The sequence below is a fragment of the Cydia strobilella genome, chromosome 3 (genome assembly GCF_947568885.1).
Source record: "Cydia strobilella chromosome 3, ilCydStro3.1, whole genome shotgun sequence".
Classification (NCBI taxonomy): Eukaryota; Metazoa; Arthropoda; class Insecta; order Lepidoptera; family Tortricidae; genus Cydia; species Cydia strobilella.
In genome coordinates this window covers 8,758,407-8,783,437 of record NC_086043.1, presented here as the reverse complement: position 1 = coordinate 8,783,437, position 25,031 = coordinate 8,758,407, and the positions used below count along the sequence as shown (strand labels likewise).

Genomic DNA, 25,031 nt, shown 5'->3' with positions numbered 1-25,031 from the left:
TATCACAAAACAAGAAAATCGAAATTTCGTTATCTAACATCTCTGTCACTTGCATATTCGAGCGATAAAGAGGCAGATAGCGAATTTCAGATTCGCGTTTCCCGGTAGGTTCTCTTCTCTGCAAACAAACCGCCTTGGTGCATCAATGTCATATTTTATTATCTCTGAAAACTTGTCAAATAACTGTTTAAGGCACAGTATGTATAAGTTACTCTATGGTTTACTAAACGGGCTACTGCTGCACTCTGGTGGCAGAACATTGCGGTAATATCCCCTATTAAAAAAAATCTTAATTGATGTCATTTGATGTCTATATTGCGTTCTAGAGCAGCCTCCTCAGAGAAAACCGCAGCCCCTTTATAAGTGGAGTTTATTAAGTACTTAAGGTCGCGCACTCAACGGAATTTCATGTAAAGAAAAACGCGAAATAAAATTTGGCTGTTTCATACATTTTGGCTGGTCCATTTTCTATGGGAGGGCAAATTTTTTTTCGCAACTTCCTGGTTGGTGCCATAGTCAAAGTTACTCAGTATAATCCCAAAACCTCCCTGGCAACGGGAATGCACTTATTTTTTAGTCATCTTGTATACGTCAAATTCTAACAAAATCATATTTATATAAGCATTATTTGCCTTTTCTATTGAACTCCAACATACCTATACTTTGTATGTAATGTTGGCATCATATAAGACAAGTAAGGCTGCCTGAACTCGTGAAAATATTAAACATTGTAAACTGTGAAATTTTATAAATTTTTAAAATATCTCTTATTTATTGAACCCTTTCCACCCAAAACTGTCTCGCCCTCATGTGATTTAGTCATTTCAGGGAAAGGAGATAATCACGTGGCATTACCAATCGGCATGTCTTCTTAATAACATGCTGGCTTGAAGTGTTCACAACATACATTCAACTATATATTGTTTAGGTACACATAGATACAAGAAGGCTGTTTTTAACCCTGCAATTTTAAATATTCCGCTCACGATTCGTACTACGGTTTCAACTATAAAACTCTCGTGAGACTCAAACAAATTAAAATTATTTTAAAACGGGTCACTCACGTATTGTTAAGTCGAATAGCTCGACATGTTTCGATCCAATTTACGAGGATCCTCTTCACGGAGCAACGACACGCCTTCACTGGTCGTGAGCGCGCCGTGTACTCGTAAATTGGATCGAAACATGTCGAGCTATTCGTACTACGGTCTTAAATATCATAAGTATCGTAACCAAGTCAGAAATCAAATTTAAACTTAAAGTAAGTCTATTTATATAGTAAAAAGTCAAGTTATTAAAACGTCCTTTCAACTTGTTTGAACAGGAATACCAGAAGGGCAACTCCAACCTGGTAGTGGAGAACGCGGAGATGAACAACGTGGTGTACATGTTCCGGTGCCGCGACTCGGCGCTCACGGTGCGCGGCAAGGTGAACGGCGTGGTGCTGGACTCGTGCACCAAGTGCGCCGTCGTGTTCGACAATCTCGTGTCCAGCGTCGAGTTCGTCAACTGCCAGTCCGTGCAGATGCAGGTCAGTGAACAACGCTATAGACAAGTCTCGTTTTGGGACCAAACATGTTTGAAAAAAATAATATAGGTACATAAGACAAAACACGTAAGGCGATTACACCCATAGTAACTGCAGAATTACCTATATGCCCTATATACCTAATAGGCAGAAAGAGGATAAAATTACAAGCTATAATTAGGACATGAGGGCATTTCATTAACTTTTGGAGCAATATTTCTTCAATAATAGCCATTTAAGTCAGACATGCATCTGACGCGCAAACATACACGCAGATTCTAAATAGGAATGTACAGGCATGTACGGTTGCTGCTAATTAAAGTTTCAAAATGTTCATATACCTATTTGCCTCCAGTTTTATGTATCAATATCAATGTTGTGTGGGTGTGTCGATGCCATCATGCCATGCATCTACACACCCACTAAGCCCACAATTATATATCGAGCTGACACGTATGTAATTGGAACCTTCAAAAAAATTGTTGAATTTGATCGCGTTATGACTTGGCAGTTATGTGAAATTACATTGTTTTGCGTGTGTTACCATATTAACATAGTTTTGTAAAACTACGTTTCATAAAACAATGTATTTCTCTGTAATTTTAACTGCACTGGTTAAAAATGTGAACCAGCATGTCAAGTGTTGGAGTGAACTCTTAGCTTGCAGATTGCTTGCACAAACACTAATGAGTTATTACGTTACGAGGTCAGGTAGTGTTGTTTTAGTGCTGATATGACCACAAGTCTTGTCGGCTCTAATGATGCCGCCCCGTTTCCATTCTTGTGAAGATTACATATGGCGCCCAGAGAAATCTAAAAGTTGAATATTTTTTTTACATATTCTTTAATACGTTGATCGCACAGGTAGGTTTTTCGATCACAGACTATAAAGTGATTCCTATTCAAACATTCACGGACCGCAAATAATAGATTAGACATGTAAATATTCCTTACATACATACATACATACATATAATCACGCCTATTTCCCGGAGGGGTAGGCAGAGACCACGGATTTCCACTTGCTACGATCCTGACATACCTCTTTCGCTTCCTTCACTTTCATAACATTCCTCATACACGCTCGCCGGTTTAGGGTGCTCTTGACCTGGCCTTTCTTCAGGATTTCCCCGATCTGATCAGAGAAAGTCCGCCGAGGTCTGCCCCTTCCAACTCCCGTTTCTACCTCTCCCTTATATACTCTCTTTGTTAGCCTCCTTTCACTCATTCTTTCCAAGTGTCCAAACCATCTCAACATACCTTTCTCAATTTTTGTCACTACATCTTCGCTCAGTCCACACTTTTCCCTTATCACACTGTTCCTAATTCTATCTTGTAATCTCACCCCACATACACTTCTCAACGCTCTCATTTCCACTGCATTGACTTGGCTTTGATGCCTCTTCTGCCATACCCAACTTTCGCTACCATATATAAGTGTAGGCACCAGCACCCCTCTATGCACAGCCAACCGTGCCTTTTGCGACACCTTCTGGCTGATCATAAAAGCGTTAAGTGCCCCATTCACGCGATTTCCAGCACTCACTCTCCTTTCAATATCTTTATCATGCTTACCGTCCCTAGTGAATAATGTTCCCAGATACACAAACTCTTTCACTTGTTCTACTCTTTCTTGACCAATCAAAATTTCACAGTTTGTCATATATTCCTCCTTTTCAAATACCATAACTTTCGTCTTACTTACATTTATTTTCATTCCTTTCCTTTCAAAAGATCCATGCATTCTAGTTACCATCTCCTGCAACTCTTCACCCGATGACGCTAGCAATACCAGGTCATCAGCGTAAAGAAGACATTTGACGGGTAACCCACTCATTCTCAGCCCACACTCATCATTTCTCAAATCATGCAAACTACTGTCCATGATATAACTTGTAACAATATTCCTTGATATAACTATAAATGAAAATGAGGTTAGTCTAGTGCAGTCTTCAGATCTTTTGACCCGACGATCACGGCCAGACCTTCGGCTCTTCCCCTTCCTTTTCGCGGGGCTAAAGAAAGAGTTCGCGGGCTGTGATTTAGAGGCTTTTTAAAAATGTCAGCTTACGTTCAGCAAAGTATAATCATAAAATTGAAGAAATGAGCGAGTGTGTATGAGGAATGTTATGCGAAAGAGGTATGTCAGGATTGTAGCAAGTGGAAATCAGTGGTCTCTGCCTACATCTCCGGGAAATGGGCGTCATTATGTATGTAAATATTTTATTTAATTAAAAAAACATTATTACGTAACGCCTTGTTCCAACCTCCCCTCCCGCCCCTGTAACGCATCTTAACGTTTTACAAGACCCCCCACCCCCAAATTGCGTTACGTAATATTTGAACGCCCCCTTAGCGATAAGACCGCCTGTTGTCTGCTGCTATCATTAATTAATTATATTTACTTTACTTGAAAAACCACAAATTAAAATATTTTCATAGAAAATAATTTAATTTGTTCTTAGAGAATTATATTTTACTCGTACTTAGGTGTGCGAATAAAAAGTATTCTATCTATCTATCTTTTAGTGCAAGTAAAATAGGATATACAGAAACCTTCAATAATACATTTTAATGTCGCAAAAATTAAACCGCGAGGTAGTCGTTAGAGGAATCGTGGTCGAGTGTGAGGTCCTGCAGGGCGAGCAGCTGGCTGCTGGTCTCCTCCACCAGGCGCGGCAGCGGCGCGCGCTCGCGCTCGCACGGCGCCGAGTGCGCTTCGTACTTCGACTCTTGTTCTTCATACACCGACGTTTCCGTCTCCTGGATATTATATTCTGGTTAGTTTCACTTGGTTTCACTATTACATGTGGAAATCTGGAGCATTTCGAAGTATTGGGTGAAGCGTTATTCTGCATATTTCTATTAATCGACACGTTTTGTAATGAGCGTTTTGAATTGAAAGCACGTTAGAGGTTTTAATCTACTATTGTAAAATCGGACAAAATCTTGTATCGAGTTTTAAGACCGTGAGGGTCTATTGTTTTTAAGTAGTACAAGTAGGTTACTATCGATTATATGTTAAACGTGTTGTCTTTAATAATTGTATACAATCATTGTCTATCTAAGCCTCGTCAGGGCAGCTTGCTAAAACAGTGATTTACCTCGTAGCAGTTTCCATAATATTGCTTGTTGTACTCATAACATGGGTAGTCATCTGAACATTCGGTTATTTCAGGCTCCTGGAACAATACATACTTAGTAACAATCACTCTCACACCAAGGCGCTCACGAAACTTATCTATTTAGCTTGTCCAAAGTATGCTAGAAGTGTGTAGCTTGGGTACTGAATAAGGATGCGCTGCACATGTGTTGCCACGTTGAACTGTTACGCAAAATTTCCTGTTCGATTTGATCCATATTTAATGAAATGTCCTACAGTTATTTATGCTTGTATTGACCTGGTAATAGTTTTTGTAAGGCCCAGGATGCCGCCGGTTGGGGTAACATCTGTACGCGAGTACCGATATCAGTACCGTTCCCGCTATAAAAATAGTCAGTCAGTCGTGCTGCCGCTGCCGCGACGTATTAATTGATCCTACGACGTGTCATCCCGACCCCGCCATGGCAATAAGTGGTTTGTGGTTATACTGTACCCGGTAGTAGTTCTTGTAAGGCCCAGGATGCTCCCAGTCGGGGCTGTACTCGTCAATGGCGGTATCCGTGTCGGAGTCGAGCGGCCGCGAGGCGCTGATGTCCTCCGAAGTCTCGTCCCGGTCTTGCCGCTCCATGTAACGGTGGTCCTTCATTACCAAGTTCAGGGCCTTTTGCCAGCTCTCCAACAACTTCTTGATGTTTGACATCTGAAATATATAATATTACAGTATCATTTTTTACCACGCGGGTCGTATCCGTATAAACTTATCGTTTTTCATAGAAGCAAGCACAATAAAAATCCTTAAAGCCAGTAGCATCGCTTGTTTAAATGACAAAAAGAGACATGACAACCATATTAAATTTTTGGAAAATAGCGTTGTCAAACCTTTTGCATCAGACGAAGCTTTAGATTTTAAAGTTTTCTATTCGTTTACTAGTGCTAAACTCGGAAACATTTACCTTTTTCTTTAACAAAGCGTGTCTGCTACCTCGACGGATTCGCTTTTGCTTAATGTAGTGCTTGAGATACGCAACTTTGTAGACGTTGGTCACTTCAATGATTTTGATCCGACAGTCCTTCTCAACTTCTGCTTCGCTCACCGACGAGTATTCGCTCTTCGCGGAGACGGGCTCCTCTCTGAGGTCATCTACGCTCTCGTTTCTTCTGTCGGCTAATTCATTGTTATTCAGTGCCAGGAGTTCCACTGAGTAAAGTTTGATGTATCATCACAGTGTCGTTAGTTTGGCTTAAAAGTCTCGATCAAGTTTAAAGCATTATAGTAGTAAAAGACCGGACAAGTGCGAGTCGGACTCGCGCACCGTACATTATATAATTTTAACAATGTATTTTTTATGTGAAACGTGAGTGAAAGGTAAATTGCGGTTTACGATTTATGATATATTAAAAAAAACTACTTACTAGATCTCATTCAAACCAATTTTCGGTGGAAGTTTGAATGGTAATGTACATCATATATTTTTTTCAGTTTTATCATTCTCTTATGTTAGAAGTTACCGGGGGGACACATTTTACCACTTTGGAAGTGTCTCTCGCGCAAACTATTCAGTTTAGAAAAAAAATATATTAGAAACCTCAATATCATTTTTGAAGATTTATCCATAGATACCCCACACGTATGGGTTTGATGAAAAAAAGAGTTTCAGTTCCAAGTATGGGGAACCCCCAAAATTTATAGTTTTTTTTTTCAATTTTTGTGTGGAACTCTTAATGCGGTTCACAGAATACATCTACCTACCAAGTTTCAACAGTATAGTTCCTATAGTTTCAGAGAAAAGTGGCTGTGACATACGGACGGACGGACAGACAGACAGACATGACGAATCTATAAGGGTTCCGTTTTTGCCATTTGGCTACAGAACCCTAAAAATCCAGTCAATAACGCGTCTTACCCCCTTATTCATAAACGCACGACAAGCCTCAATTAGTTAATTTATATTTTATCCCTTTCTTACACACGTATGAAAGGGATAAAACATAAATTCAAAGTAAGTCCAACAAATGACAGATTAAGACAAACGATTAAATTCTAGTTGTGGCTTGTAGTACGTTGGGTAAGACTCGTTTTTGACTGGATTTTTTACTACTTTATACTTTAAACTTGCTAATGTTTATGTGTAATTATTTATCGTCATCCAAATTACAAGTCTAGTGGTTAGATAGGTGGTTTAAGAGTAGGTCATGTAACATTTTATCGGGTGGTTGTCAGTTAAAATGTTTCACAAAACAACAAAAGTTACTCAAGTTAAGGTCTTGTTCGCTGGTACGATGTCCCAAGGAGTTAGGCCTCTCGACGGCGAAGGTGTCGAGCAGCTTGCGCAGCGCGTCGTCGCCGTCGAGGAGCGCGTGCACGCGCGCTCGCATCTCGCGCAGGCGCGCCGCCTCACGCTCCTGCAGCGCCAGCAGCTCCGTGCACTCCGTCTCGCGGACGACCTGCTTCGTCCTCACCATCGCGATCTGTTCAGTTATTGCAGCGCCGTTTGAAAATAATCTAAGTATCCGGTTGTACTTTTATGAAACCCACCAGGAAACCGCTAAAATCTTTTTCATAGAAAACTTCGGCAGCCTATCAGTTATAATCTTAAGGGACCCACTGACTATCAGTCCGCCGGACGATATCGGCCTGCCAGTTGCTCGGAACTGTCAAATTTTTGTTCTAACACTGGCCGATATCGTCCGGCGGACTGATAGTCAGTGGGCGCCTTTATAATATATAATAGATCTTGTAGGCCATTATTTTTTTATGTGTTCAGGGAGACGCGATGCCTCGAAGCTTTAGTAAAATAAAACTACAATACAGGTTAAAAGCTGCATCTGAGGTCGCGAATGGACAACGGGAATCGCGACCCAATAACAATTCTTTTCACAACCAAGGGGGTCGTGTATTGTAAAATATTGTTATTCGCGATATTTGGGCATACTAGATATAGTAGCACATACAGCTCTACTATAATTCATGACATATTTGCACTTAGTGTAAGCAACCCAGAGAAAAACTTTTTTGTCAGATTAGATAATCTCCTTATAATTCTTATAAAGCACAATTCCAAAATTAACATTGTTGATCGTGATTTCGAACTTAGGATTACCTACCTAACCCAGCACTCGTACTTCGTTACGGAACATTAAATACCTCTAAAACTAAATCTTCGAGTTCCATTTGTTTTATCTTCAGACGTTCTCTCGAAGTGCGGTACACACTGCTCACAAACTTGTACAGATATACTCCGGATGGGAAATATTTCATGCTAAACACTAACTGCAATATAATAGGTAAAATAAAATTAAATGACTGAACTCGTCGTTGCATCCAAATGGTGATGCGCTACATATCTAAGTGAAATATCCTGCGAAGAATAAGAAACTTACCGCGTTAATAACAGTTAACTTTATATATAATTTGTAGAAGGATGTTATACAAAATTGTAAAAAAGGTATTCCGTAGTGATTTAGTACATGGTCCCAGTAGTTATCATGTGCGATCTGGGGCGGCTGCACCAACGCTCGCTTGTCGCTGAACAGCCTGCTAGTGTACAGCGCGAGCAACACTGACATCACCATTATTACTAAACGTTTCGTGATTATCATCACTTTAACTCTTCTCTTAGCCATGCATATCAATTATTGATGTGAAAGTGGAAAAATACAAATGTAAACAATATCGTCTGAAACTTTAAATGGTGACAATGACATGACGCTGTCACGTCACGACTTCTGTGCACAGTTCTATCTTTGAATTGTTATTTAAATGTTAAGAGCACCTGAAAAGTTTCGATATGGTTATTTATTATTAATGCATGATTGTTGACTTCTAACTTCTTTTTTATTTTTGTTCATATTTTAGGTTGTTGCTGTATTTGACAATAGCGAATGGTATTACCGAAATAAGCTTTTAAGGGCTTAAAGGGTATAGCCAAACGGAGACGCCTTGTCTGTAATTTTCTATACAAAACAGTGCCGATTTTTTCGGGGGAGATAAACGTCAGTTCATGCATTGTGTAATGTGTATGGCCATTGGCCGCCTATTGTCGACAGAGTGGAATGCCTGTTAATGGCTACTCCGTTTGGTTATATCCTCTAAGTTTAAGGGCATAACAATAAGAATTGAAGTCAACTGTTGTCTGCTACGTTATTAATCCCATCGAATTTGGTGATCGCTAATTACATAAACAATATCCCATTCATGAATGATCTACTATTATTATAATCGTGTTGATTGTTTGTACAGTAATGTAATGAATGATGTATTAAGAAAATGTTGTTGATCGCCAGGTACTGGGCAAGGTGCCGACCATCTCCGTGGACAAGACGGACGGCTGCCAGATCTACCTCTCCAAGGAGGCGCTCGAGGTCGAGATCGTCAGCTCCAAGTCCTCCGAGATGAACGTGCTCGTGCCCAAGGGCAACGGCGACTACGTAAGTGAACGATCTTTTACCTGATCCTGATTCCTTATAAATTACTTCAATAAAAGGGAGGTTCTTTCTGTTTTCCTTGTGCTATTGATATTTATTTACGAAACTTTTTTATAACTTTCTTTTTATTAGGTACCTAATTGCTAAAGTGCTTCCACATGATAAACTGCTGACTTGTGATCGACGTATTTTCAGACATTATTAACTCATCTGAGCCTGATATTTTGTGTAAATTTTTCCTTAACATAAGCTTGTGCTTTGGGCTCTAAGCAAGATTTTGTAATAGTTATTTGTTATACAAGGGTGCAAAGTTGTATTTTACCCGCGAGTGTGGAATTAAAACACGAGCAAGTGAAAGGATTCTATAGTTGAAGTCCAAAATAGAATCCTGAGCGTAGCGAGTGTTTCAACACACGAGAAGTAAAATACATTTGCACCCGTGTGTAACACAAAACTTTTCCCCTCACTATAGCGAGGAAAGTGCAACATCCATAGGCGTTAGATCATCTTCATCACAGGAATCACTCATTCTTTTATGATATTATAACAAAAAACTGGAAATTCTGTATTTTTACGTGAGAAGTTTTAAAGTAAAAAATTTGTTGACAATGTTGACATTTCTGATGTATGAAATGTCAATGATGCGTTTTGAAATTGCATCGACTCAACTTGTGCGTTCAGAATTATATTTAACATTATTATTAAAAAACAATATATAATAGAGCGCTGTTGGCCTAGCGGTAAGAGCGTGCGACTTGCAATCCGGAGGTCGCGGGTTCAAACCCCGGCTCGTACCAATGAGTTTTTCGGAACTTATGTACGAAATATCATTTGATATTTACCAGTCGCTTTTCGGTGAAGGAAAACATCGTGAGAAAACCGGACTAATCTCGACAAGGCCTAGTTTCCCCTCTGGGTTGGACGGTCAGATGGCAGTCGCTTTCGTAAAAACTAGTGCCTATGCCAATTCTTGGGATTAGTTGCCAAGCGGACCCCAGGCTCCCATGGAGCCGTGGCAAAATGCCGGGACAACGCGAGGAAGATGATTAGAAAACAAACGTTTCTGTTTAATGATAATTAATATCGAACGAACCATTATTATGAGCGATTTACGTTTTGTTATCTGTCAAAAACTACTTAAACATGCTCCATCCAAGGTCAAATTACTTTCCCCACTAGTGGATAAAATGCGTTTTTCTCCGCTTGTTTTAAAGAATAAAAGAAAGCTTTCCGAGCTAGTGAGGGGAAACAGAACTTTTGCGTGACGGAATTTCTACATTATTTTTTACTTGAAATATAAGAATGGTATTTGAATTGTAAGTTACTATTATAAATTTCAAAGCCTTACGTAACTATATAGATTTAGTACATTACGATACAAGTGCGAAAAATAGGAAATTCGCAACGAGTGGCGATAAATTAAAACACCACCGAAGGGAGTGTTTTAAATCGACACGACTTGTTAATTACCTATTCGCACATGTATCGTACAACGTTTTACACTACATATGACCCTTAAAATTTTAGTTACGTAATGTGCTAGTTATCGCACTAGTGCGGTAAAGTAGCACCATATGTACTGCAATAGTAGATTGTTACCCAAGGGTTGAAAGGCACCCATTTCTGTCGAGGTAGTTTAATAGTCCGAGAGGGAAATGGTGCCTTCCACCCGAGTTAAACACTTTACTTTTCATATCGAATGCGAGGAAACCAAACAATACAAGGCAATTTTGCAAAATCAGTAATTAAAGTACCTAAATAGACCTACGGCTATGATGTTTTTCCTAAGGATTTACTTGCAATCGCAGACTTTTCATGTGTGAAGATAAATACCCCCTAGCGAAAACCATTTAGTTTGCAATATTTACGAAAACACACGTATCTTAGATTAGATTAGATATATTTATTTCTTAAAGAAAAAGGCACAGTATTTTACAAAAAGGGATAAAACAAAGGCTTTCACTAAAAGATCGTCAACTTAAGATTAGAACAGAAATCAAATAATAGAATATGAAATTAATAAATAAAACAAATGTCACAAAAAAAGAGATGTCAATGTATATAGGTACATAGCTAGGGCCAACCTAGGTATTGTCGAATGTCAAGAACAAGAAAAAAAACAACAGAAAACAAAAATATTTACAAAAAAAAATACTAAGATATAAAGTAACTTCATCAGAGTTTATATAAAAATAAAAATATATTAAATGTCAGCGATCTTAATAGCTAGAATATTAATGGCAATGTCAATTCATATCAAATTAAATTAAATGTCACAATAATAAAATAGGTATAAAATCAATATAAAATTATAACATAATAAATTATTTCTGGCTATATTCTTTAACTGAATATAGCGACATTTCTTCGACATTTCTAGCGAAAGTTCTTTCAGTTCGTGTGCAAACTTGTCATTGGAAGTTTCGTTTCTGAGGCTGGCGGGTAGTCGCTCATACAACGACGGGCCGATAACTCGCGGAGACTTATCTAACAATGCGAGCCACCGCCGCACCGGTAGTAATCTCCCTGTCTGGCGGGTTATTCTGCCGGGCATATTTGCACGTTTAAACGAGTTAATATTTAGACGCGTGAACATAATCACCTCGTATATGTAAAGAGAGTAGTGCGTCATTAGATGGAACTTTTTGAACAACTCTCGACATGAGTACCTCGGATTCACACCTGCCACGATACGTACGGCTCGTTTTTGTAGTTTAAATACTCTGTCCGAATTTGTCGAGTTGCCGTACAAAACTATACCATATGACATCATTGAATAAAAATATGCATAGTAAATCTGAAGTAATGCATCACCAGAAACAATTGGTTTTAGTTTGCGCAGTGCAAATAAAGCACTGCACAGCCTTTCACACAACTGGTCTACGTGTGCTTTCCAGTTCAGTTTGGCGTCAATTATGAATCCGAGGAACCTTGTCGAGTCGCAGCGTGGCATCGGACTCTGTATCAGTGGGATATTTGTGTTGTTTCCGGTTGAAAACAGAATTATGTTGGATTTCGTGATATTGAGGATGAGACCGTTTGCCGAGAACCACTCATGTAGTTGGCTGCATATCAGTGACAGTTTTTGTTCAAGCAGTGGGTATGTGGACGCATTTACTATGACCGTGGTGTCATCGGCAAACAGCACCATCGTACCATCAGCAATGGAAACAGAAAGATCGTTTATGAACATCAAGGGATGTTTTCTTAACACATCTTAACAAACTGTAGTAATTTTAAAATGATTTGTTCATTATAGTATCAAAATCAGCGGGATTGCCTCTTACTTTTTAATTTTTTACTTTTTCGTTCTAAAACTCCCAATAGTCAATGGCACCCCAGTCATTTAGCCATCATAATAAATAAAAAACAATTTAATAAATAAAATAAGCAATTTTTATCTTATATTATATTTTATTTTCATGAATAGTACTAAACAACTTTAAAAACCCATTTAATATCGTACAAACGTTTAACTGGCTGTATAAGATTCTGCCTTTGCTCATTTACGCAAGTGTAAGGGTTAAAAAAATATTTTTGGTGTATTCCTTTTAATTCCCGCCTTATGAAATCGAGTAAATACAATTCAATAAAAGAAATCAAGAATAATTTATTTTAACAATTTACTTACATCATTTTTGATAAAAAACTAATAAATGCGGAATTAGTAAAATTAAAACAATTACCAATTGTCCCAGGCGGGTAAATAAAGACACTATTTTTCAATTTTGTTTCCACCTATTTGCTAATGGGACGGGGAGTACGGGGACGCAGAGGGGTACACCACTTTTCTGCACTAGAGCAGAAACGTATCACTTTCTGCGCACTTTTTAGAACAACAACGACCCACTGCAGAGCATGAGATATGAAAAACATATACTTCCTATCTGAGAAGAGCTTAAACTGTCGTGTGCCGCAATTATTTTGTTCAAATAGTTTCATCGCTAGAGCGCTAAAGGACCAATTATTCTAATTAAACGGTATTGAAATTAGTGGAACTGGTAAGTGACGGAAGTATTTTGTTGCAGACGGAGTGGCCCGTGCCGGAGCAGTTCAAGACGGTGGTGACCAAGAGCGGCGGGCTGTCCACCACGCCCGTCGACAGCAAGGGCTAAGCGCCACCGCGGCCCGGGAACATTCCCACCAGACCCCGCAACCGGTCTTAGGGCCTTGCTCTCCGGTTGACGCCATTTGATTCTCTTTTTCCTTACAATATAACGCTGTACGCAGCGTAAAGCATCAACTAGAGACCGAGGCCTAAAAGTCGTGGCAAATGACCGTTACCTACTGTAAACGGTGATGATCGATTTCAAATGTTTATTATTTTTTGACGTCTCGTTTTTGTGAAATCACATTTTTTCGTGGTGTTTTTTATAACTAGATTTTTATTTATTTTAATTAATAAATCCTATGATTAGTATTCAATGTATACAAATTTGCATTTTAATTTATTTATATTAATGTTACCCCTGACGTACAAGTGCCACGGCTTGGACTACCCGTTAGCGGGGTTTGATTACCGTACACGATTAGTGCGCTCAAAGCCGGGTCTACCAACCACCCGTTCATTTTGTTTATTAACATAATTACTTTGCACGGTCTAGTTGTCAATTCTAACACTAGAGTTCGTATCGAAATTGTATCAAAAGCACAAAATGTTCTCGGGCACTACATTATTTACGTGTCCAATCTGATTTTGCCAATGTGAATTCGTTCTCCCTTCTTTTCCTAGTATTTAAATGTATATCTTACGTGACGTAGCAATCATTGTAACTAGTATTTACTGGCCGTTTGAGATGTATCAGAATGATTTTCCTTGCTATATATTTTTTTTAATAAAGAATCAGTCTTGTGTAAGGCGAGGGAGTACCGCTTGGTACGGGATTTAGTTAAGTTAAATAAGGCGTGTGACTGTATCCAGTTTGGAGTTAGGAATGCTTTTATTGGTCTCGACTTTTGCTGTCACTAGCAGTGATTCTATAACCCCGACTTCGTCTCGCAAAATGCTAAAATTTACTTATCAACGTTTGAGTAATCGAATTCTCTCGAGCGGTTTACTGAGATTTTTCTAATTTGTGACGATTATAATTGAAGGGTACACGGAAAGAACATGTCTAGTCACTTTTTTCGGAAAATTAGATTTTCATCTCAAAATGTAGAGCTCTTAATGGACTATTTGTTATATCTTTTGCTACCACTGTATAATATATGTAACACAACTTTTTTTTAGTTAAAAAAGACCTGGTTACGGAATTACCATACATTTTGACATGGTTCCAAATTTTAAAACCGCGATTACTCAAAATGTTACTTAAGTGACTAGACATGTTCTTTCCGTGTACCCTTCAATTTATTGGTATTATAATTTTTAATTACTTTTGAGTAAGTATTATATAAATGTAGGCAATAATGAATCAGTATAATTCTATTCCGTTTTATTATTATTAATGTGACATTGCTATTAAGAATATAAACTATTAATAATGCCATCATTTTGAACATATGAATAATGATTATTTGTAATACAAACGTTTGCATTTTGTTAATTTATTTGTCGAGAGATTAAACTAAGTTTTAAGGAAATGTGTATTTATTTTTGAAATCGTCTTCCTATCATCAATCCTGAAATTCCTGAAACCAAATAAAACAAAAAGTATAGTGATTTCATTTAATATATTTTTATTCCAGCCATGGTTTACATCGTCCATTTGAATGGTGACGTTATTCAAACGGAAAAGGTCATCCATGAATTTCAAATAAATAGTTTTAAATTTAAGCTGCCACGAAGTGGTTAACAAAACAACAGTTCGGGTACTAAATAATGCTAATATCTATATTTACAAAGCGTACCCGCGTTCTAAATAAATATGGCAGTCAAAGATATCAGCAGAAATTTGAGATGGGAAACACGGACTGAACTTAGTCGAAAACTAATCGGGTCTATACAATTTAAATCTAATTGACATTTTTTTAAACGTACGTTATAACACTTTAAACTCGCGTTTTGTACACATAATTAATGTCATTAACGGGTCTAACGCGATTAAATTTCATTCGTGCCGTGGACAATAAACAAAAACGGGTAGATCATTTTTTGCCTATCTCGAACATTTATATATATTTTTTTTTATACTACGTCGGTGGCAAACAAGCATACGGCCCGCCTGATGTTAAGCAGTCTCCATAGCCTATGTACGCCTGCAACTCCAGAGGAGTTACATGCGCGTTGCCGACCCTAACACTCCTCTCCCTCGAGCTCTGGCAACCTTACTCACCGGCAGAAACACAACACTATTAGTAGGGTCTAGTGTTATTTAGCTGCGGTTTTCTGTTAATTAATTATATAAACTGATATCGGGTAGTTTAGTGTTCTTTACCATTTACAATTATATCTTAATTGACATTTTGCTGGGACGTCAGTCTTCCGTGACCACAGCTAGTGCAACCTAGATGAAACGTCGGAAAAAAGTTAAATAATGAAATTTTATAGTGTTAGACCCGTTAATGACATTAATTATGTACGTTTACTTAAGTACATCTAATTAACATATCAGTCGCATTTAAGAAAGTCTACATAGTACTGGCTTATAAGTAGATAGATCGGCCTAATCTCGTGTCAATCGGGGTCGAGCGCGCTGGAGTTGAGTCTGCTCTTGGCGCACTGCCACTCGTCGCTGCCGTCCGAGCACTCGAGGAAGCCGTTGCACACGCTCGAGGGCGGCAGGCACTCGCCGAGCGGGCAGCGGTGTCCCCGGCACGTCTCCAGCTTCATGTATCTCCTGTTCTCGGCCGCTTCCAAGTCGTAGTACAAGTCCTCGGAGTCGGAGTCGGTGTCGGTGGTGGAGTCGTTGAGCGCGTGTGCCGCGATGACGCCGTCGATCCAGTCGATGTAATGCGACACCTTCGTGTAGACGCCGGGCCGGTTGGCGCGCGCGCACCCGTACCCGTTGCTCGTCACGCCGTAGATGTACCATTTGTTATCCGCTTCCTGAAATGTACGATCAGTTTTAAATTTCGCCTCTGAAACATCAACAACTGAACTGTATTAGACGTATAGGTACACACGGTTTTGCCAGCCGAACTATAATCTACACGGCCCAATATACATTTTAATTGGCTGTCAAATTTTTTATTCAATATCTCCGCCATTTTACTTTTACAGTTCAATATCGTTCAAGTTTCCGCGAAATACCCATCCTACAATACAACACCCGAGCGATGCCGTCTGTTCCGCTGTTAAACATCCCACAATAAATTCATCGACATATCAAATATCCGTAGTCTGTAAGTACCTATTCATATTCAAATTGACGGAGTTGGGGAAGAAATAAATAAGTTTGCTTTTGTCATTATACATATAATAACAATATGCGCTATCAAAAACTTCGTCCTCACACGGGGAAAATTGGAATTTGTTTTCCTTATTATAAAGTTTACGGCTCCCAAGCCCTCAATGGGCTCACTGGAAGTTACATGTATTTTGCGACTTCGTTTAGATACTTTTTTGGGAACATCTGGCGAATTAGTCTGCAGCTTAATTGGTTATAAACGAGAGTTATATCCGTGTAACTGGAAATAAACTTGGTTGATAATGGAACGTTTCACGGTTATTTTAATTTAAATGGAAACTCCTTTTATTAGGGAGGTAGGTGGTGCTCAACTTTTTAGAATTCCGTAATACCCGGATGCAAAGGAACCTCTCTATATTGTGCATTTCTATTTTCTCAATTTATTTTATTTTATTTTGAAAAAGCCGCATGTTTGAATTTAGAAATATAGTTATTTGTGCAACAAGAGAGGAAAGTTGGTTTTTCTTGCGAGGGACTCAAAAACACGAGATGTAAAATAACTGCTCTCGTGTTGCACACATAATTTTTCACCTCAGTAGTGAGAACATATTAAAGGTAAAAATGTATTTCGAATTACACAGAATAAACAGAAAAAAAAAGTATTATAATATGTACCATACCATACCATACCATACAACACCACACCACACCACACCACACCACACCACACCACACCACACCATACCATACGATACCATACGATACGATACGATACGATACGATACGATACTATACGATACGATACCACACCACACCATACCAGACCAGACCATACTAAACCATACCATACCATACCATACCATACCATACCATACCATAAAATAAAAGTATTCACTAAATTAAAAAGCTACATTGTTTCACTCCCTGGAGTGAGGAAAGTCGCACTTTCCTCACTCCAGGGAGTGACGAAAGTAGGCTTGTTCGAGCTGCTGAGGTGAAAAAATAATTTGACCTACTTAACTAATAGATACCTACACTTATGGCAGTTCTCTCATAAAATCAGTACAATATATTGCTCCCGAGGGTTAAGATTCCATTCCAACTCAACAACAAAAAAACTTCCAAATAGGAAAAAAATAATGGTACCATTCGATTCCTTACATTTTATAAAAAAAATATTTGTATAGCAACAATACAAGTACATAAACGCAATATTTCACCGAAAAAAATCGCAATTTCCTTGTTTTCCACGGTTTCTAAGCAATAGCGACGTTACATGCTAACGTCACGATGTAATGCTATTTTTAACCGACTTCAAGATTTCAAAGGATGAGGTTCTCAATTCGGTTGTTTTTTTTTTTTTTTATCTTTGTTACTCCATCGTCATTTCTGGACCGATTTAGAAAATTCTTTTTTTGATTGTAAGTATATATCTACATACAGATTGGTCCCGTTTTTGTCAAAAAACAGTTCTGATGATGGGATTCATGAGGAATCGAGGGAACTCCTCAACACATCAGGCATACATATAGTGATTTTAGTATTTTCATCAACAAATCAAGCACTTACATTTAAAAAAGTGACATTTGATGAAGTGGAACTGCTGATGATGATCAGAACGGAACTCTTCAATGACGCATAGTTCACGTTTGGCGATTTGTCCTCTTCGTTATGTTTGTTAAGCAAGTTAGGTTTTCAAGAAACATTTTTGTCAAGCACGAGTTCTGATGATGGGATCCATGAGGAATCGAGGGAACTCCTCAAATGTGAAAGGCATACATATAGTGATTTTTGTATTTTTATCAACAAATCCAGCATTTCCATTTTAAAAAGTGACATTTCATGAAGTGTAACTGCTGATGATGATCAGAATGGAACTCTTTAATGACGCATCGTTTACGTTTGGCGATTTGTCCTCTTCTTTATGTTTGTTAACTTTGTTAAGCAACTTAATTTTCTAAGACATATTTTTGTCAAGCTCGAGTTCTGATGATGGGATCCACGAGGAACCAAGGGAACTCCTCAAATGTGAAAGGCATACATATAGTGATTTTTGTATTTTCATCAACAAATCCAGCATTTACATTAAAAAAAGTGACATTTGATGAAGTGGAACTGCTGATGATGATCAGAATGGAACTCTTCAATGACACATAGTTCACGTTGGGCGATTTGTTCTCTTCCTTATGGACCCAGATCCAAACTTGGACCCGGACTCGGACCCGGACCCGGGTCTGAACATGGACCCCAACTCGGACCCGGACCCGGACCGAACTCTGACCCAAACTTGGACCCGGACAGCCGGACACGGACCCGGACTCGGATCCGGACCCAGACCCGGACCCGGAAATGCTAGTTGAAAAGTGGGTTAGGTGGGTGGGTGGGTTTTTGAACTGCGATTCCCACAGAACAGAACTGCTATCAGAAAAGTAGGTTAGGTTAGAACTGCGACCCTTACAAAAACGAAATGCTACTAGAAAAGTGGGTCGTTTTACCTCCTTTTCTACATAATTATGCAAAAGATGCTGTCTTTTTCATTTCATTGTCTGGAATCTAAGAGAGTGCACCATCAACAATAAGTGAACTTTCAGCGGCATCCCCCATTGAAGTCGGTTTTTTTTTTCTTAAAAATTGTGTTAGAAGCGTTTCGTCAGTTAAGTGCGGGTGCCAAACTGACCATCATTTTGTGATTTTTGTATTGCTTTAAGACAATGGGTCCCATACAGACATTTTGATCCTCAAAACAAACCTGATCGACTGATAACATTAATAAAAAAATGTGGAATGGTATTCAAGTGTAAATTTACGCTAAGTACCTACTTATACCTACGCTGTCTGAAAGCATGAAAGGATCGTATAATTTGGCGATTACTACAGGCCTAATATATCCAGCATATATAACGTTTTTCGATACCTAACAATGTTGCGTTACCATGCGTGTTTCGGAACGTTACACAATCAACGTAACGAGCGCGATACCATAAAAAAAGTTCAAAATTTTAAAATTTGTCTAATTTCTAGAATAATCGTTACACTGGCGCCCAACGTTAGGTTACGCCCCCACTACATATATACTATAATTAGTAAGCTAACTAAGGTTTATATATGTGGCAGGTGGCAGGTGTTCGTAGCCGATTTATATTGTGATGTAGATACCCTTATGAAAGCAATAAATGAGTGATTGCAAAGCTGACCTGGCACATGAGCGGGCCGCCCGAGTCGCCGAGGCAGGCGTCGCGGCCGCCGCGCTCGTACCCGGCGCAGAACATGTCGTCGGTCACGCGGTACAGCGGCAGCGCGGCCGTGCGCCGCCGGCACTCCGCCGTCGAGATCACGGGCAGCTCCACCTCTTGTAGGGTGTCCGCTGGAACAATACATTCAGATATTATATAAAACGTTCAACATTACTAAAATTCCATATTGTGTAATAGGTACTTAATTTATTTTTCATCATTTTAGACGGATTTTTTCGGCGAAAACATTAATTCTCAAATAACGTTAAAAGTATTAAAACCATTGAATACAGACCCCTGGTTAACTAATCAAAAAATCAATCATATGTCGAATTAATTAACAATCACTAACAGACAAAAGATAGATAGATAAAGCGTTTATTTGTTTGCTGCAAATACACACAATTTAGAAATATCGGCAAACAGATCTACTGTAACATAAGATCTCAACCTCCTTGAAGTGCGCGCATTGCGGAAAATAATCTGTATGCTGATTAAAATCTGGGGTTTGCAGATTGGTTGCGGTGCGGCAACGCACGAATTTTGTGCATCCTATGGACTATTAAATAAATCCGCGCACTGCGGAATAAAATCCGTGCGGAATCCGGCCGGCAGCCATCCAGTGACGCAGTTGGTCTCGCGACACGGTGCTGGGCGCTCATGTCGTCGCCTAGCGTAGTAGTCCATTTTCAACGTCCGTTCTTAAACTTGAGTTGGGACTAGAATGGCAAAACATGCGGATATGTCACCGCTGTGCGCGTACTGGACACACACGGTTTTTTTCCTTCGCGTTTTTAAAAACTGTGCACGCAGTGCGCGCGTAGCCTAAATCTACTTGGCGTCGTTCTGCGGAGCAAGAGCTGGGTGTATTGGGGATGGGGTGGGAGGAGGTTACCCAAGCTGCCCAAGACCGAAGTTAATGGAAGAACAAGATCCGAGCCCTACACCCCAGCAGGGGGTAACAGGAAATAAAGAAGAAGATGCAAAAAATTAAATGTTTTTGTTGTGAACATATATACATCAATATGCATTTAAGGGTTAAAAAAGGGAACCGCCTTCAAAAAACCAGCACTGAAAAGTACAAAACAATTTTTATATACCCCACCCCTATTTATTACCAGTCCCTATCCCGTCGTAAAGCGAATTTCTGCCAAAAAGTAATTAATACCTAATAATAAGAAAATTAATAACCACCAGGTAATTACTTAGTTTTTGAAGGCTTGGCACCACCTATAAGGGTTCCGTTTTTTCCTTTTGAAGTGCGGAATCCTAAAAAGTACTGAGGTTGACTGAACTAATATAATGAGAATATGGCAAAGGATTGTTCACTACATCTGTACTCAAAATTATTTTAATACCCAAGCTGTGTAAAAAATGACTGTTTCATTATTGGCACTCGATGTTCGACAGTTCGCCATGAGATGTATGGGGGCGGCTTAGGTGTTCACAAATATGTGAACACGCATCTATGAGGGCTATCGTTTTTTTGCTCACCAGTTGGCGCCTCTGTTTAAATTCAATTAAATTTTTCAGGTAGTATGGCTTCATCGATACTGTCGATGATTTCGCCAACGTCAAAGTGGGATCCACGTGGGATCGAATTAATATTTCTTGATTAAAACATATCGACCATCGGCCATAGCCAGTGTACGGTAAACAATAAAATTATGGGCCTCTAGGGCTCTAGCCAGACACGGTTAGAGGTAGAAATACCAAATGCTCTTAGAGCACGACGTTGTTCGGTGGTTGTTGTAGTTCGGCGCCTCTGTTGATGGTGGTCCAAAAGACTAAGAACAGCTGTCAGTCATTGAAGTGACAAGTGACATTTGACATTTCGAACTATGGAAAAGACCACCATCTACACTAGCGCCCGTAGCGGCGAATTCATACGCATTAGCCCTCATTGCCAGGGCGTTAAAGTGCGTGTTCAGACATTTTTGAGCACCCCGGTCGCTCAGATACTGTACATTTATTTATTTATTTATTTATTTATTTATTTTTTATTCATTACATTTCACAGCATAACAGTGATCCAAAGCACTGTGAAACCAATAGACATTTCATACACATAGTACACAAATCTAAACTAACATATAACAGAAGAAGGCCGTTCATTCCTCGTCTCGCAGAACCTCAAGCATTCATAACACACGTCCAACCATCCACTCGCAAACACATCACAGTTTGGTGCTGATTCGAGGAGTGAGTTTAGCAGGTGCAAGGCTTGAACAAGCGGTGATTTACGGCGGGACACAGTTCGTACTGGTGGCAGCGCTAACAAATGGCGACAACGCGGTCGAAACAGAACTCTAGTCGGTGAGGGAACATATAGACGCAGCAACTGAGCTACTAGTTCGGGGCAGTCAGAATCCCCACGTAAAATTCTACTGGCTAAAGTACATAGTCTGTAATTTCGCCTCACCTCAAGTGAGTTAAAACCTAATGTACCCTGCAAAAAATTTGTAGGGTATAAAAATGGGTAATATCCGTACATTTTTTTGTAGAGGGAGCGTAGAAACGCCTTTTGCACTCGCTCTAGCAGCAGGATATAGGTTGTTTCATAGGGGTTCCAAACAACACAAGCCGCTTCAAGCTTGCTTCTGACAAGAGCGGTGTAAAGGAGTTTTATTGACCTGGCGTCTATGAAATCCCTAGTCATCCGAGTAACGAACCCTAGTCTCTTGTAACAGGTACGAGCCAGCGTATACATATGCTCATGGAAGTTAAGGTTCGCATCCAGAATAACTCCTAAATCCCGAATAGTATTGACTCTAGCTATTGATTCGGAATCTAGAAGATATTTATTATATAGCGGATTGCGGGCCCTACTAAATGTCATAAGTGCACATTTTGCAGCATTAAATAGAAGTCCGTTATCGAGACTCCACTGATATACTCGGTCAATATCATCTTGCAGTGACATACAATCCGATATATCCTGTATGCCATAAATCAGTTTCAGATCATCGGCATAAAGTAAGCATCTGGCGTACTTAGGAACCGAAGCCAGGTCGTTCACCATAACTCCAAAGAGCAACGGGCCGAGAATCGAGCCCTGGCTGACTCCAGAGCGAGTATGGTAAGGTTTTGAAACAAAGCATCCATGCTGCACATATTGCTGCCTGTCGCGTAGATAACTGGCAAAGAACTTGAGCAGTTTTGGCGAAAAACCTATGCTGCACAGCTTACTCAAAAGTACATCGTTATCTACGCGATCAAACGCTTTTTTGAAGTCGAAGTACAGCACGTCAACCTGTATACCGTTATCCAAATGATCAGAAATAGAGTCAACCAGGGCTAAAAGGTTTGTCTCCACTGAACGACGGGACCTAAAGCCATGCTGCGCATCGCAGAGTAACGGCTTTAATTGTGGTGCTACCATTCTATCTACAATTGACTCAAATAGTTTAGCTACCGAGGAAAGTATGGCTATCGGCCGATAATCTTCAACTTTACCCGTGCTAGTACATTTAGGAATAGGTCTCACTCGGGTAACCTTCCATCGGTAAGGGTACACGCCAGTATCCAGGGATAGGTTGAATATATGAAGAAGGGGGGCCATGAGCCACTCTTTGCAACCTTTCAAAATGAATACCGGAATATTGTCAGGACCCGGGGAGCTACGAGGTTTTAGTCGATCTATACCAGTCTTTACGTCGAGCGATGTTATATGACTGATATGAATATAGTTAGCATTACTACTGAGGTCTTCGGAAATGGTCTTTTTAACGTCTAGGAGAGGGTTATCTGGCAAAAATACTGAAGAAAAGAAATCTGCGAATGCCTGAGCCATCTCCCTACCCTCGTACTCCTTCTCATCGTAGGTGACACGGGACTCGAACCCACCTTTAGATTTTAGGCAGTCCACGTATTGCCAGAAGGCACGAGGATTGCGCGTAAGATTATTTTGAAGATTGCTGATATAGTGATCATATGCAAGCGACATTCGCGCTTTAAGGTCGGTCCTGAACCTGGCAAAGATGGTGTACATCGCTTTATCTCCGGACCGTTTCCAATCACGATGGGCTTTAGCTTTCCGCGAAATATCTTTAATTATATCAGCTGTGACATAATACGGACCTGACCTGTCATATTATTATTCGTACGTTTCATGGGTTGCTCGTCCGCTACATTATTATATTGACGTAATATAAGTAAGTGTGACTCACGGAAGACGCGCTCGTGTTCGTAGAGCTGCCCCCAGCCGAGCACGGTGCAGTGCTGTCGTGCAGGCGGCGGCGCCCGCGGCGGCGGCAGGCAGGCGGGGCGCAGGCGCGCGTGCAGCGCCAGGCGCGCCACGCGCAGCAGCGCGATGTCGTTGCGGAACCCGCGTGCCGCGTAGCGCGGGTGCAGCACCACGGTCTGTACGCGCGCCGCGTGCTCCCACGGACCACGCGGCCACGCGCCGCGCCGCAGCGCGCCTAGTCGCGCCACCCAGTGTGCTTCCGTTGCTCTGCAATTACCGATTACACTTTAAAGACTTTGTCTCTGGTTGACGCCTTACCGTGTACACGACGTCACTACCGACATAATAATTATTGTCTTACCTTACTATATAGTATATACTGACGTTAACGCTACGCTGTCGAAGTGTCAGTGTGTGTACAAGTACATCCGAAATACGTCGAACTCGAAGCATCTAAAGCCGTTATTGAAGCAAGGGGCGACAGTAGAATGGAATTATTTGTTGTTTTAATTCGTTCTTTCTGGGTACTACTTAGGTAGGTGACCTGCGCCAGTTACGCGGTTTAAGAAAATGAAAAGCTAGAATTTACTCTAGTTATGTGCGCCGCTTTGTTTCGTTAAAATTATCAAACGCACATGGTTGACATTAGGCATTAAGTAAACATTATTTTTGTATTTGTACAATAAAGGTTAAAATAAATAAATGTTTAACATCCGAGAAAGGGACTGACCAACACCCGCTATATGTATGTATACTCAGTTGTGGTCCAAGTACGGTCACAAGTTACAATCACACCACTAGTCACAGGTCACACACGTGATACTGACAAAGCATATAGGTAGATAAACTCACTGATAGAAGCAATGGCTGGCGGAGAGCAGCCACTCGGCAGTGATGAGCGTGGCGCCGCACTGGAAGTCGCCGTCGCGGTAGAGCGCGGCCTGCCACGGCCAAGCGCCCGCCGCCGCGCCGCCGCCGCCCACCACCCTGCCCCAACGCACGCGACTGTTACTACAAATTATAACTTGTTCCTATTGGTTTCCACCCCAGTCCCAAAGGAACAGAAAGGGAAGGGATGGGTCCTTCGGTGACATCCCTAGTGCGCAAAACGTTCAAGTTAATAAACAAGACCAAGTGCGGGTAGTTAGAAAAACTCGCGCGCCTAGAAGATGTTGATGTCCAGTTGAGACCACGGGGACAACGCCGTCCCCGAAACGTCGGAGGTAAATTTAAAACTTATTTTACGCGATTAAGTCCCGTCGCTGTG

At 40.2% G+C, this 25,031-nt stretch overlaps 2 protein-coding genes and 1 long non-coding RNA gene across 6 annotated transcripts in view; 2 read left to right on the top strand and 1 right to left on the bottom strand.

Moving 5' to 3' along the window:
- Nucleotides 1–14,639, top strand: part of LOC134755761 (adenylyl cyclase-associated protein 1) — a 62,061-nt gene extending 47,422 nt beyond the window's left edge. For all 3 annotated transcript variants that reach the window (XM_063692341.1, XM_063692339.1, XM_063692340.1), the window contains exons 7-9: nt 1,325–1,531; nt 8,916–9,059; nt 13,085–14,639. In XM_063692341.1, the coding sequence (XP_063548411.1) occupies nt 1,325–1,531; nt 8,916–9,059; nt 13,085–13,171 (438 nt within the window). In that variant the 3' untranslated portion in view covers nt 13,172–14,639. The remainder of the gene's footprint in view (nt 1–1,324; nt 1,532–8,915; nt 9,060–13,084) is intronic.
- Nucleotides 1–25,031, top strand: part of LOC134755813 (uncharacterized) — a 359,324-nt gene that overhangs the window by 201,828 nt on the left and 132,465 nt on the right. The gene's annotated exons all lie outside the window — the stretch shown is intronic.
- Nucleotides 14,713–25,031, bottom strand: part of LOC134755744 (uncharacterized) — an 81,689-nt gene continuing 71,370 nt past the window's right edge. Inside the window, exons 10-13 of one of the 2 annotated variants that reach the window (XM_063692291.1) lie at nt 24,617–24,775; nt 23,748–24,031; nt 19,540–19,709; nt 14,713–16,044 (exon numbers count right to left, since the gene is read on the bottom strand). In XM_063692291.1, the coding sequence (XP_063548361.1) occupies nt 15,673–16,044; nt 19,540–19,709; nt 23,748–24,031; nt 24,617–24,775 (985 nt within the window). In that variant the 3' untranslated portion in view covers nt 14,713–15,672. The remainder of the gene's footprint in view (nt 16,045–19,539; nt 19,710–23,747; nt 24,032–24,616; nt 24,776–25,031) is intronic. The other variant, XM_063692292.1, reaches the window with a different exon arrangement.